Source organism: Engraulis encrasicolus, chromosome 18 (assembly GCF_034702125.1).
Source record: "Engraulis encrasicolus isolate BLACKSEA-1 chromosome 18, IST_EnEncr_1.0, whole genome shotgun sequence".
Lineage (NCBI taxonomy): Eukaryota > Metazoa > Chordata > Actinopteri > Clupeiformes > Engraulidae > Engraulis > Engraulis encrasicolus.
In genome coordinates this window covers 44,087,117-44,101,581 of record NC_085874.1, presented here as the reverse complement: position 1 = coordinate 44,101,581, position 14,465 = coordinate 44,087,117, and the positions used below count along the sequence as shown (strand labels likewise).

Here is a 14,465-nt window from a genome sequence, read left to right as displayed (position 1 = left end):
AGCTCATTGGACAAAAAGAAAAAACTGGTCACGACCATGCTGTACTTTCACTGTGGCCATAATGACAGGCCCCGGAGCTGAACAAGAGTGTTAAGGGGGATTCATACTTGGCGTGACTGGTGTAAGTCTCCTTCATACTTCACTCGCGACCTCACTCGCGACCTCACTCGCGCCATCACGTGACCCAAAATGACGTCACACGCCGTGGCGCGAGCTGCCGTGTCGCGACGTCGTGCACCCCACATTTTTTGTAACATGTCGTGCGCCACCAGCGACCATGCAGGTAGGCAGACAAAGCAGGAGTTGCGAAGAGAGGCTACAACTACTGTAGGCTACTACAGAATGGATCCTGCACCATTTTGAGGATAATAAAATGTCATAGAGAGTTATTTTATCTTCTCTCTTAAATGTTGTTCAGTGAAACAATTGTTTACTTTGTTCAGAAGCACATTGTGTTCGGTGATATATTTAAAAATTCTGCCGCCAGAACAATGCTCTCACATGGTCTTGGAATGATCTGGCAATGTAGGCTACAACAAAAAAATATAGCCTATGTTTCAATGTGGTAAGTCACAAGTCAGACGTTCAGTAGCCCTACAGCAGCCGTGTTTGGCTTTCTATTTTATACATCCGTAGAACTCACGCTGCGAGTTGCGAAAGAAACTGCCGTTTCTCTCATGAACAGCAGAGGGCACTTCCGACAATGCGAGCGAAAGCCTTCTGAAGTATGAATAGTCTGTCGCAAGTGATGACGTCATTAATGGTTCTCGCGCCACACGCGACAAAATGCGCACGTGAAGTATGCAGAGCCCTTTAGTCTAATTGTATTAGCATCACAGTCAGGGAAGCCGACAGGGGGGACAAAGGGGTCAGTTGTCCCGGGCCCAGGGAGAGAGGAGGCCCAAAATAGGGTCCTCATTACATTGTATGTATTGGATCTGGGGCCCTTTCATATGACTTTGTCCTGGGCCCGGCAAAAGCTGTCAGCGGCCCTGAGCACAGGTGCCATTTTCCTAGATGGCACTCTCTCACTTCCTGTGTCGAAAAACATTTCCTGTAAGTGCGCTCTCAATACGCAACATTGCTCACATCTTCTTTTCAATGCAGTCTGATCCCGTTGACCGCTCCCCTCATTTGTGCAATGGTCTCTTTCTCTCTATTATGGCCATTTTGGGATTTTTCCCCCAAATGTTGTTTAGATGGAAACTACATGCTTCTCTACCTCTCTATTAGAGTTGTGTCATTTCTGCATTTTTTTTCCAATGTTGTTTACATACATACCTTAGTGGCACTGTTCTGGACCTCGTTTCTGGAAAGCATCGTTGATAACCCAGTTAGCAACTTACTAGGTTTATTTCTACTGTTTAATTGTGTATTTGTCCATTAAATTATTTTTACAAATTCTCTTGGTAACCCTTAATAATGATGCCTGCATATAAAGACCTAGTACATAATTAACTAAGGATGAACAAAACATTAACACATGTTTTTTTTATTATTAACTACATTTTATTCAGACTTTATAAAATATCTACAAATTATACAAGATTTTAAAAACCTTTTAACGGAATATTTTTATTGTTTTCGAAGCAATTCATAAATATTTGATAAAAAATAAAACATTAACACAACATTTCCAAGTCATTTACCAACATTTGTTACTGTTTTGTTCATCATTTCCTCATTATTTACTAAGTGTTATTAATGCTTTATGAGCAGACATTATTATTATTAAGTATTACCATTCTCTGTACTTCCTGTTCTGTAGTGACACTGCCATCTCCCAGGCGTGCGTGACCAAGCCCGTGGGGAAGCTGGCCCGGGAGGTGGGCCTGTTCTCCGAGGAGGTGGAGCCTCAGGGACGCCACAGGGCCAAGGTGCAGCTGGACGTCCTGACGCGCATGAGGGCACAGCCTGATGGGAAATACGTGGTGGTGACGGGGTGAGGAGGCCCTTACGGACCTGCCATTCAAAATGAAATGTTCAGTTTAGATTATACAGTACAGTACAGTTATGCCTCTTTTCCACAGACGGTTTTCTGATAGGCCTACAGCTTGACACAGCTTGACTCGGACGCCACTTTTTGCTTTTCAAATAGGCATGACACAGCCTAATCGTAAAACAAAAAGTGTCGAGCTGTAGGCCTATCAGAAAAGTGGAAAAGAGGCATTAGGCAGTTATAGTAACTCAGTCATGGGTAAGCAATAACTCAGTCTTGGGTAAGCGATTAGGGCATCAGACTCGTAGCTTAAAGGTTGCTGGATTGACCCCTAACCCGCAAGGTTGGTGGGGGGAGTAATTAACCAGGGCTCTCCCCCATTCTCCTCCATGACTGAGGTACTCTGAGCATGGCACCGTTCCTGCTACCTTGGGCGCCGTTTGGGGCTGCCCCCTTGCATGGGTGAGGCATAAATACAATTTTGTTGTGTGCAGTAAGCACTGTGTGCTGTGAAATGCCACAATGACAATGGGAGTTTCCTATTGAGTGTTATGTTTTTTTTTTTTACTATATCCCATAGTAGACCTAAATGAAGGTATACAGTACATACAGATCCTGTTCAACTGTGTGAATTTCGAGAGATGGAATAAAATAACCGATCCACCTGATTTTAGTAGTGAAATCAACTGGAAACATAGATAGATAGATATTAGTTTACCCATGGTTGTTATTATGCTTGTTTTGTACTTCAGTATGGAAACTTGGTCTGTTGTAGAATCACGCCAACACCATTGGGAGAAGGGAAGACCACCACCACCCTTGGGCTGACCCAAGCACTGGGGGCACACCTGAACGTAAACACCATCGCCTGTGTGAGGCAACCAACCACGGGAGCCACATTCAGTGTCAAAGGTGAAGGCTTTGGTTCACTCTATGCATAATGATGGCAAGACTGTTTACTGTAGTTTGTGTTTGTTTTGCTCTTGTTGGGTCAATTTAAAGGTCGCTATTTGGCTTTTTTCCTGTCTCTCAGGTTCCCTTGGTAGCAATCTTCTGTGAGAAGTCCTTTCCATCTTACAGTGTAAAGGAATGTTTACAATGTCAAATCAAGTGTTTCTCAATTCAGTTCAGTTCTACAGAAGTCACTTTGCATTCTTACTGTACATACGCTTTAACCACAATTATGCAAGTTTGGAGAAGGGGGCGTGATACTATATGTTTTTTGTTTTGTACTTGTTGTTTTTTTTGTTGCAAAGGTGCAAAATGGCCACTACATGACTTTCATAATATTAATGTTATTTTACCTGTTAATTAAGAAAGTTTGCTTTTCCTCTTCCATCCACAACAGGAGGTGCTGTGGGCGGAGGATATTCTCAAATTGTGCCTGTTGAGGAGGTATGGACATTATTCCCACATTCACTTGTAGAATATAGTGCTTTAAATTCAGCAACTAGACCTATAGTATTTCGGTTTAATTTGGTCCTTATAGATATCTGTTTGTTTGTTTGTTTGTTTGTTTGTTTATTTTCTATGTGATCGTTTGTCTCAGGCAAGTCTGCTGCTGACCAGTGACACTCAGGCCGTATCCACGGCAACCTGTTTGGTGTTGGACACCATTAATGCTCGCATGCAGAGCGAGGCCCAGCAGACAAACCAGGTGATAGGACATATACTTGTGTGCATGTGCGTGCGTGCGTGAGTCGTGTGCGTGCGCGTGCGTGAGTGTGTTTGTGCGTACGTGCACTGCAGATAAACTAGAGGGCGCGCGCGTGCGTGCGTGCGTGCGTGTCTGCCTGCGTGTCTGTGTGTCTGTGCGTGTCTGCCTGCGTGTCTGTGTGTCTGTGCGTGTCTGCCTGCGTGTCTGTGTGTCTGTGTGTGTCTGTGTCCTTCTTTGCTATGTGTTTGTGTGTGCATGCTTATTAGCATATAGATTGTGAGTGTCTCTGTGTGTACGTATGTCTCAGCCATTGCCTTTTTGGTGTGGCTATTATTTCTAAAGTTGTTCTCCTCCTTTTGATGTCTTGTAAACATTCCCATGTCCATGTAATGAGATCCCTTGCCCTATTCTCTTTATATTTATATTTATTTATTTTACACTTCAATCTGCCATGTGTCGGAACAGCCCCAATGTATTCTTCCTTTCCCTCCATTTTTGCACAGAGCCTGTTTGATCTCCTGGTGCCTCTCCGAGATGGCCAAAGGGAATTTTCACCGTCTCAGCTGAGGAGAATAGAGGCGAGTATTCAAGCTCATGCTCAAAGGATCACACACACAACACAGTAAATTCAGCACGGTTCATTCAGTTCACTCCCGAGTGACATCTTTGACTCTCTAAGTGTCAGTCTCAGTTCTCCAAGTGTTGTCTTGTGACTCTCTAATGCCTCTTTTCCACTACCGGTTTTCTGGTAGGCCTACAGCTCGACAGCGCGACTCGGCCGCCACTTTTTGCTTTATGATTGAGCTGTGTTGTCTCCACCCGAAAAGCAAAAAAGTGGCGGCCAAGTCACGCTATATCAAGCTGTATGGCTTACCAGAAAACCGGCAGTGGAAAAAGAGGAATTAGTGTCAGTTTCAGTTCACTCCGAATGATATCATCGACTCTCTTAGTGTCAATTTAGCACTGTAAAAAATTGGCTGTGGACTATCTGGCATCTGGCACCACCATCCAGGGAAGCAAACATAGCGGGATGGCAAAGGGGTCAGGTGTCCCTGGCCCAGGGAGAGAGGGGGACGAAAATTGTGTTTCCATGACAAATCCCTGGTAGGGCATGTGCCAACATAGTTAACAACTAATCAAAGTGCCTGATGTCAGTTTTGGTTCATAAATGGCACTCTATTGACTATTAATGATAAGGGGGCTGGTAATGTTGTCCTTGCCATTTTTACCCTTTTTTGTTTAAACTCATTGTGAAAAATGGGAAAATCCAAATTCAACACATTGGATATGATCTCCACCAGTGTATTTGTCTCCAGAATAACAGAAATGGTTTATAATGGTCATTCTCACTGAGAAATCAAGAGAGATGTCTAATTTCAGGAGGGGGGCTAATAATATCGTCCTCAACTGTAAATGTCCTGGGTAGAGACAAAGAAGCTCCCGCACACTGTTCACATTTGCAGAGTTTTTACTTGCGACGTTTCGGACCGAAACGTCGCAAGTAAAAAAAACTCTGCAAATGTGAACAGTGTGCGGGAGCTTCTTTATCTCTACGTTGGTGACCCAGTGGATCCACTCCTACGCACTTGACAAAAGGAGGTGTGCAAGAAATCTAAAAGTAGTACCGTACTTTAAATGTCCTGGGCCCAGCAAAAGCTGTCTGACGCCATCTGCTCATGCTGTTTACTCTGTGACCTTCAGAAACTTGGGATTGACAAGCCGGACCCTCTGACACTGACCGGCGAGGAGATAAGGAAATTTGTTAAACTGGACATTGATCCCTTCAAGGTGTCAGTGGTATGTGGCAAACAAGAGCTACATTTAGAACTCTCTCTCTCTCTCTCTCTCTCTCTCTCTCTCTCTCTCTCTCTCTCTCTCTCTCTCTCTCTCTCTCTTTCTCTCTCTGTCTGTCTGTCTCTCTCTCTCTCTCTCTCTCTCTCTCTCTCTCTCTCTCTCTCTAACCAGTCTTTGACTTCTCGCTCTGTGTGTGTGTGTGTGTGTGTGTGTGTGTGTGTGTGTGTGAGAGAGTGTGAGAGTGTGTGAGTGTGTGTGTGCACTTGTGTTTGTGTATGTGCATTTGTTTGTGTGCATTTGTGTCAGTGTGTTTTGTCATGTTATTAGTGTGTGTGTGTGTGTGTTTATATTGCACATGCAACATGCAACATAATTGATCTGTCTTTCATAGGACAAGCTGAGCCCCTCTGTAGGAAATGAAATCATGGCCATCTTGGCTTTGAGCACAAGCATACAGGACCTGCGAGATCGCCTGGCCAAGATGGTGGTGACGAGCGACTGCTCAGGAGAACCCGTCACAATAGAAGACTTGGTTAGTGCTTGAAGAAAACCTTCTCTGTCTGTCTGTCTGTCTGTCTGTCTGTCTGTCTGTCTGTCTGTCTGTCTGTCTGCCTCTCTCTCTCTCTCTCTCTCTCTCTCTCTCTCTCTCTCTCTCTCTCTCTCTCTCTCTCTCTCTCTCTCTGTCTGTGTATGCATAGGAATGTGTTTGTTCAAATCTGTTGACATTTGAGAAGGTGAGGTGCACACAATGATATAATAACCTACCACAGCGCCCACTCAAGCAAGTAATACCCCTTTTTCTGGTATTTAATTTAAATACTTGACAACTTGTATATTTAAAATAATCCGTCAGGTTTTTTGTACATGTGAATGTAAAAAGGTTTGAAATGGGGGGACAATCAGCTTGAGGAAGGGGTCTGACCTAAAAATTCACATGGTTGATTTAATGAAAAAGACTGAGCGGCAAATGCTTGGACATTTTTCCTTTTTTATGCTCATGCGACTTGGGTCCTGCTCCCTGGACAAAACTTTCGATGTGGGGCCTTTATTCAGCTAACTAATGCAGGGCTGATAGTATTCAGGCGCCATGCCTGATTTCAGGCTTGACAGAGTTTGTAAAAATAAAAATTGATAATAATTAGCCATTAGGTTATTCTTATCTCAGAAATTGTTACAGGTTCAGGGTTTTCTTCTACTATCAGGCTTGAATAATGGTCATACACAGGCTATTAAATGCTTGAATAATGTGTCAAAATAGGCCTACGTTACGTCACTATGCAGTATCTTGTCGTCGTCGTTAGAGCAGGGGGAAAAGTTCAGGCTCAGGATTTTTTCACTATCACCCCTGCTAATGAGAGAGGTTGAAGTGTACAGCCCACGGTCATCCCCACAGTGATCATCATCATCATCATCATCATCATCATCATCATCATCATCATCATCATCATCATCACCAGCATCATCATCATCATCATCATCATCATCATCATCTACAAGAATTGGATCTATAAGAATCGGATCACTTTTCTCACTTTTCTCTTGTTATTCGTGCCATACTGTAAAATGATCATGATCATCATCATCCTCGTCAGTCCTCGTCATCGTCATCTATAAGAACTTTTATGAAACTATGAGGGTTTGTATTACTAAGCAATTTAAAAGGTGCAATGTACTGATTATTATCATCATCTTCTTCTGCTTCAGGGAGTGACCTCTGTGCTGACCGTTCTCCTGAGAGATGCCCTGAAGCCGTGCCTGATGCAAACCGTAGAGGTGAGACGCAGGGTTGCCAGATGAGGCTGATGATTTCCAGCCCAAAAAAATGCTCAAAACCCACCTAGAGGCACAAAATCCAGCCCAATTCTATTGATTTCTATGGCAAAAATAGGGTGGATTTTTCTGATAAATGCCATTTTTACCCGCACACGGCCATCCTAAGCAGCCCAATTGGGCGGGAACCAGCCCAATCTGGCAAGACTGGTGAGATGCCTCATGCTACATGAACCCCCTTCATCTCACTAACAAACGGAGATCTCATTCATAATTGGCTGAGGTGGGTCACTGCCCTGAAGAAGGCACTCATGCCGCCACGCGTGGGTCTTGTTTTTGATATGTCCATATACTGTAGGACTTGTCAAATTAATGAAGACATTTTTATTTGGAGTGCCTTAGTCAGAGAAAATATTCTCATTTTTGAACCTGGCTGAGGTGGGAATTATTTCTAGCGACCTTTGAAGTGCAGTAGATCTGTAACAGCTGAGTCACGTATCGGCGATGAATCTAAAAGGGAAATGTAATAAAGAGTTACATAACTACAGTACCTGATGAGCAACATTTTTGTTAATTGGTGTAACACACTAACAAATCAACCCATAATTTAGCCTATTTCACCACCAAATATGTGTGGAAAATATTATCATGAATATAAAGTGGAGATTAAAGAGGTGCCTTGAAAATAGGACTTGCAGAGTAGACCGTGAGGGTGAGACATCTTATTTAAACCTTTTTCACAGCTCATAAGCAGAGGTGTCAGCCAAAGCTTTAGTGAGGAAAAAATCCCACCACTTATTCCTTCTGCCAGTCTGCACCTTTGATTTCACTCATCAGCCAATCAACTCTAGCAGCCAGTCCGCGCCCTCCTAGTGACACCACAACTTCAGTGTTTCTTCTAGTCAAGCCAGGAGCAATACAAATATCGGTAACTCCTCCCACTTTGTCGGGAAGCAAGCAACCAGTAGCAAAACAAGGGAGGCGGGTCAACCATGCCATTTGGGAAATGTTACAGTTTTTCTCAATTGGTTTTGTACATTTCTCACAACAGAATAATGATTCTCAAAAGTCTTTGTTCAATTGTGACTTCCTGGTGTTACCTGTGCACATGGTCAAATCAGTTTCTCGTTGTTTTCGGCATATAGCAAATGCTCTCGTCCACCATGCCATGGCTGTGTACAATTCTCAGTGATTTCGTACATTATCAATTGCTTTTGTCATGTCACTCAAAAAGCTTTGTCACTGAATGCATGAAACTATCTCAATCTTATCTGATCAATGTAATATAAAACTGAATTTACAACATTTCCCATCCAATCTAAACAGCATTTCGCTTCAGAAAAGATCCTCAAGAGTGTACTATTCAATTGACAACATGAGACATTGATTTGACTAGCTTGTCCATACACTATGACACAATGACTAACCGTTCTGCTGGCGCTGATACGTTTATTGACACAAAAAACTTGGTTTTGAAAGACAAATAAGGGTTTTGAGCAAGAGACTCGGTTTTGCAGGTTATCCACCATGTTTTGCCATTTGTTAAAGCTGTTTTGAGAATGAATATTATGTTTTGCAAATTGCGAGAGAGATTCGAGAAATGTACAAAACCAATTGAGAAATACTGTAATTTTCATGCCCTTGGTCAGACCAAGTATTGAAGAGATTTGAAAGTCGATGATAATCAGGCTAAATCAACCCTTCTTATGATCCGTCTCCTGATCAGAATTGGCTGGGCCAGGAAATGCAGATCCAATATACAAGGAGTTAATTTCTGGAGTCAGGATTCATATTACTTTTAACAAGATTTCAATGTAGGCTCTTTGTGCAGATGGGGTCACCGGTGGGCCTAATTCAGTAGGCTATTTACTGAAAATACTGAACAATATCATAACAACATTGCTATGATATTATCAAGAGCCTGAAGCCTGAAGTCCTAGCCATTACAATTTTGATGACAGTACCATTATAACATGGGCTCTAGTCTACGCAAAAGGGTTAAACCTGGCTCTTCCCCTGCATTTTTTTTTGCCTGTAGGGCCATTCTGACTTAGCAGACACTAAATTATGCAAAGGTGTTCTAGACTCCTCCCCAGACTCCGAGGCTCAGGGAATATAAAGCAGTACCTCGTCGTGACATATTCACCTCAGACAACTCACAGAAACTGGGCTGCTGTCTGTGTGTGCATAAGCCCTAGCGATGGAAAACACAGCAACACCATGTGATGGTTCAACCCACACCCAAAATCAGCTGATTAAGTGAATTGTGTAATTAAGTGATTTGTGAATTAGCACAACTCACATAAAACATAAAACTATGAATAACATATTGCTAGCACTTTCAGATCATGCCTATATTACGATCACATTATGAGCGCATTAATAACAACTTATAATTAATCATAATTAATCACAGGGCATTATGACTACACTCATGATGCTCCATGATGCATTAGATCAACACTTATGAATGACTAAAAATCTTGTGTATAATGCTTAATAAATCCTAGGATGGTGTGAGTGCTCGTGACTTGCGCAGTTATAAACTACATGCTGACTGCAATGGCTTATAATATCCCTCTATGCACACGTCTGGAAGATCAACTTATAAGTTGTTATGAATGCACCCATAATGCTATTGACATGGTCTTCATAGAAAGTGTTACCAACATTTTTGCCACTAGTCTGTAGCTTCTGAATCCAGGTTGCCCATCATCCTTTCCACCCAGTGATAGCTAGCATAGTAGGCCCAGGCCTAGTATGTGCTAATAGATGTTCTTCAGGCTTAGCTTTGGTTCATTGTGGCTCAGCCAAGCGACCAATGCCTTTATAGATAAGAGACACTTTATTGATCTAGAAGGATATTTAAGAGCAAAGTGATTATATAGTGGTAATCCACTTCTCAAGTTACCTGACTTTGGAAGAAGCAAGCTACAGCAGCTACAGCTAGGCCTACAGCTTGAAGTGGCTCTTTTTTGTTTGTTGTGTTGTTGTATGAGCACACCAAGTTACATTCCTAACAACTGTATTTTTATACTGTTGATATGGCTAAATAAACTTGAAACTTGAACTTGAACTGTTTTTCGTAACTCTTTTTTCTTTTTAATGTAGGGAAAACATTAAACAGCATCATAAAGTCACAAAACATTTTATTTCAGTATAGAACAGTGCCTTCTCTCTGTCCACATTTTAGATTCTAGCCTTCGTCATCATCATCATCATCATCATCATCATCATCGTCATCATCGTCATCATCGTCATCATCATCAATATTGCTCCCATAACTCTCACCTGTATTATGTTTCTCTGTGTTCTATGTTCCGTCCGCTGTTCCGCTGTTCCGACCCCCAGGGCTCTCCTGTGTTTATTCACACCAGTCCATCTGCGGACCTGGGCCATGGGAACTCGTCCATCCTGGCTGACAAGATGGCCTTGAAGCTGGTGGGGCCTGCGGGCTTTGTGGGTGAGTCAGACACTTCCAGCTCGATACATCTTCCCCCGAGAGGTGTGATCTGCTACCTGCCAGAGACTGTGTGTGTGCGTGTGTGTGCGTGTGTGTGTGTGTGTGCGTGTGCGTGTGCGTGTGCGTGTGTGTGTGTGTGTGTGTGTGTGTGTGTGTGTGTGTGTGTGTGTGTGTGTGTGTGTGCCTCTGCTACATTGCTCCTATTAACTTGGGTGCAGCATGATTAAACGCTATCATTTTTTCTCTTTCACTGAAGTAGCATCGAAGAACAATGACGGATGGCTTTATGTTTCGTGTAATAATGGTGGAGAGACATTTTAGTACAAAACTAAACACAGAATAACACAGTTAAATGATGAAGCAAGCACGAAGACAATAATGTTCTGATCTAATTTATTGGAATACACTTTCATTGAGTTCACATCTGTTTAAAGCATGCATGGGTTGAATGGGTTTTCTGTACTAAACACTAAACAAGTCAGTCTCTGTCAATATTTCACCTGTGTAAGGGCAATTTTGAGGGATGACATTTTCATTAAGATACTCTGTGTTAAATTGAACACACTTTTGATTACTTAACCACTTTCGCGTTTCCTATGTTATAACTCAACTTTCCCCAAAATTGTAATGACCAAGTTGTAATCTGTTACTAAAGCCTCTCAGTAATGTCATAGTTATGTTGTTATGTTGTAGTTGAGTTTTTCTCAGCAATGAGTGAATGAGGCTACCCATTAACCCTATCCAGACTGGGGGGGGGGCTAAAAGTGCCCGCACCAACTTTGATGTCATATAATTCCTTAACGACTTAAGCTATGACTACGAAACTTTGTGACTTTTCCTAACATTTAGTTGGCTACAGTTAGGTACCGAAAGATTAGGTTTATCATTTTTGGCGTTGCCATGGCAACGGTTTTCTGACAGGTATGTCTGACCAAAAATCACTTTACCATATCTATGACGCCATATATTTTCATATTTTTTTGTTATTTCCATTAGCTTCAGACAACTTTGTGAGCATGTAAGTGGTTTGAAGCACAATATCATTACAATTTAAGTGCATTACCAAAATTTGTTGGAAAATCCATTATGGCGAGATTTTGGGCATAATAAGATAATGATGTCATAATACCAGATAATTACACAAAAATGATGTCATTCATAGATGTCCATATGTAGATCATCTCCCCCAAGTTTCGTAGTCATACTGTATTCCGTTCATGAGTTATGAGGGGGGGGTCAAAAGAGCCCCCCCCCAGGCCCAGGAATGCCAAAAAAGATATGAATAGGGTTAGTTCTAATGTCTGGTTTTGACATGTATCCTAATACGTATATCCACAGTGAATGTGTCCTTGGACCAGAGGTGAACGCTGTGTTCTCTCCCTACAGACATGCACACATTTAGATCATACACTCATACTGCCACGTTAATGCACACATAATAGTTAGGAGTTAGTCAGGGGCAACTAACTACCTTACAACTGTTCATGCTAAATAAACATAATTGAAATATGTTTGATTTTTCCAGTGACTGAGGCTGGCTGCGGTGCAGAGCTTGGTCTGGAGAAGTTCTTTAACATCAAGTGCCGCTACTCAGGGCTGCAGCCAGATGTGGTAGTGATGGTGGCCACTGTCCGCGCCCTCAAGATGCACGGCACAGAGCAGAAGGTAGGAGACATGGCATGACACATGACATTAGGGCTGCACGATTATGGAAAAAATCATAATCACGATTATTTTGGTCAAAACTGTAATCACGATTATTCATCACGATTATTGATTTTTTGCAGATTTTTTTGAAAATTATTACAAGATGAAATACATAACCAGGAATGAATTATATATGGGGTGAGCAAAATAAAATGAAATGTAATAATTATGTAGCAATAGCATGAAACTTAGATGGACAGATATCTGGCCAGAAACACCAGCCTGTCAGTACGTTCTGGCTTCAAGGATGCTCTCAAAGCTCTCACTATTGACATGACTAAATCACTATTGAAATCACGACTTCGATTTCATGATTTTATCACGNTTTTCGATTATNTTCGATTAATTGTGCAGCCCTACATGACATACAGTCGTACACAAGCCTTTATACTAATATGCTTCTAATAATTCAAGATGCTATGGAGCAGAGTAGAAGGCAGTATAGAAAAAAACACGCACATCCGTCTCAAAAATATTCTGGGTGCAGGACCAGCAAAGTCACATGAAAATTGAAAATAAAGTCTGCACACCAGGCTCCCGTTTCTTTACATTTAATGAGACGTTTCGGGCAGCATTCAATTTAAAGAAACGGGAGCCTGGTGTGCGGACTTTATTTTAAATTTTCATGCAGAGTAGAAGGCAGGCAACACATCTCGGCATGGTGAACGTCTACTACTGTAATATTTAATGTTTGGTTAGGAGATTCATAGTAAAGGTAAGGTAAGGTAACTTTATTGGTACCGGAAGGTAGATTTGCTTGCAGGTAAAACAAGTGGAGTGACAGTGACACAAGACAACAACATCAGACAGGAGACTAAACAAAACAAAACATTGACAAACAGACAAAACAAACAAAACAAAACAAAACAAAATGCTTCTGGTTGGATAAGCAATAAAAAAAATCCTGCCGGCCACAGCGTGCGCTTGCGCATGGGGTTGAGCAGAAGGTACAGTTGCAGACATGACACCTCACATGACATCATGTTATACAGCCTAATGTTTTTCTAATAATTGTTAACATACTGATGCAAAGCAGAGAGTAGGAGGCATGGTGTGCCACATGACATATAAGCCATAATACTAATATGCTTCTAAAGATTCCTTGAATAATGATGCTCATCTAGTGTGTATATCCACTAATAGACGTGTGGGAGTATATTCAAAGCGTGTGGGGTGTTCTGTTTGATTTCTGCTCACAGAGATATAGAAGTACTCTCTGTACACATGCTTACCGCACCGTCAGAACGATTACGTACTGTACCTGCTGTTTAATAAGGTCAAATGTGGAATTGCACAAAATTGTACCTTTAGATGGATTGCGTTTTTTCCCAGATAAAGGTTGTGAAAACATCCTCTATAATACCAAATTGTACATAGGCTAATGGATCTGCAAAAGGCACTGTTGTTACAATAAGCTTAGGTACAGGCTAGTACTTGCATTGCATTTCCTTTTTTATTCAGACACTCGTGAATTGTATAACCATTATTGTTTTACATTGACTGCAAATACTTCTACTCCTGCATCATACAGTATACAGCAACTCACACTTCAGGTGAACAGTCATGGCAAACATAAGAGAACAGGGATATCTTTTTCTGTAATGACAGATCACAGAACTGGCTATGAAATCAGAATCAGATTTGCATGATGTTCTGCTGTTGCCTGGCTCCTGCCCTACCTGTATTGGCCACTCAAATATGGCTTCACTGCGCAAATCATTGCACATTATACAGAGTAATTTAGGGAATCATCATTTCCAATAGACTTGATATTTCTTAAAAATACAATTCGCCATACAATTAAAACTACTTAATTTTCATTAATGCTGTATAAAACACACATATCCGCCATTACTCAATTCAGCTTGCGCACCCCCTTGTAGCAGTGCACGCACCCCAGTTTGGGAAACCCGGTGTACATTATACTGTATGAGACCTTGAAAAGGCATGAATACTACAGTAGGACTACATGAAGACTTGAACGGTACACTACATGGTACTGTCTTCAATAGAGGAGCACTGAAATGAAAATTTGTGGCCGAAACCGAAACCGAATAATAATTAATCACTTGGCCGAATACCGAAACCGAAACCGAATATTACAATTCAGTTAAAAGTTATCAAAAGTTAGGTTT

General features: G+C 41.7%; 1 protein-coding gene across 3 annotated transcripts in view; it reads left to right on the top strand.

Annotated features, from left to right (window-relative positions):
• Window positions 1-14,465, top strand: part of mthfd1a (methylenetetrahydrofolate dehydrogenase (NADP+ dependent) 1a, methenyltetrahydrofolate cyclohydrolase, formyltetrahydrofolate synthetase) — a 53,214-nt gene that overhangs the window by 25,305 nt on the left and 13,444 nt on the right. For all 3 annotated transcript variants that reach the window (XM_063223674.1, XM_063223673.1, XM_063223672.1), the window contains 10 exons: window positions 1,769-1,942; window positions 2,715-2,851; window positions 3,288-3,334; window positions 3,489-3,596; window positions 4,100-4,174; window positions 5,298-5,393; window positions 5,782-5,922; window positions 7,095-7,163; window positions 10,512-10,623; window positions 12,149-12,288. In XM_063223674.1, the coding sequence (XP_063079744.1) occupies window positions 1,769-1,942; window positions 2,715-2,851; window positions 3,288-3,334; window positions 3,489-3,596; window positions 4,100-4,174; window positions 5,298-5,393; window positions 5,782-5,922; window positions 7,095-7,163; window positions 10,512-10,623; window positions 12,149-12,288 (1,099 nt within the window). The remainder of the gene's footprint in view (window positions 1-1,768; window positions 1,943-2,714; window positions 2,852-3,287; window positions 3,335-3,488; window positions 3,597-4,099; window positions 4,175-5,297; window positions 5,394-5,781; window positions 5,923-7,094; window positions 7,164-10,511; window positions 10,624-12,148; window positions 12,289-14,465) is intronic.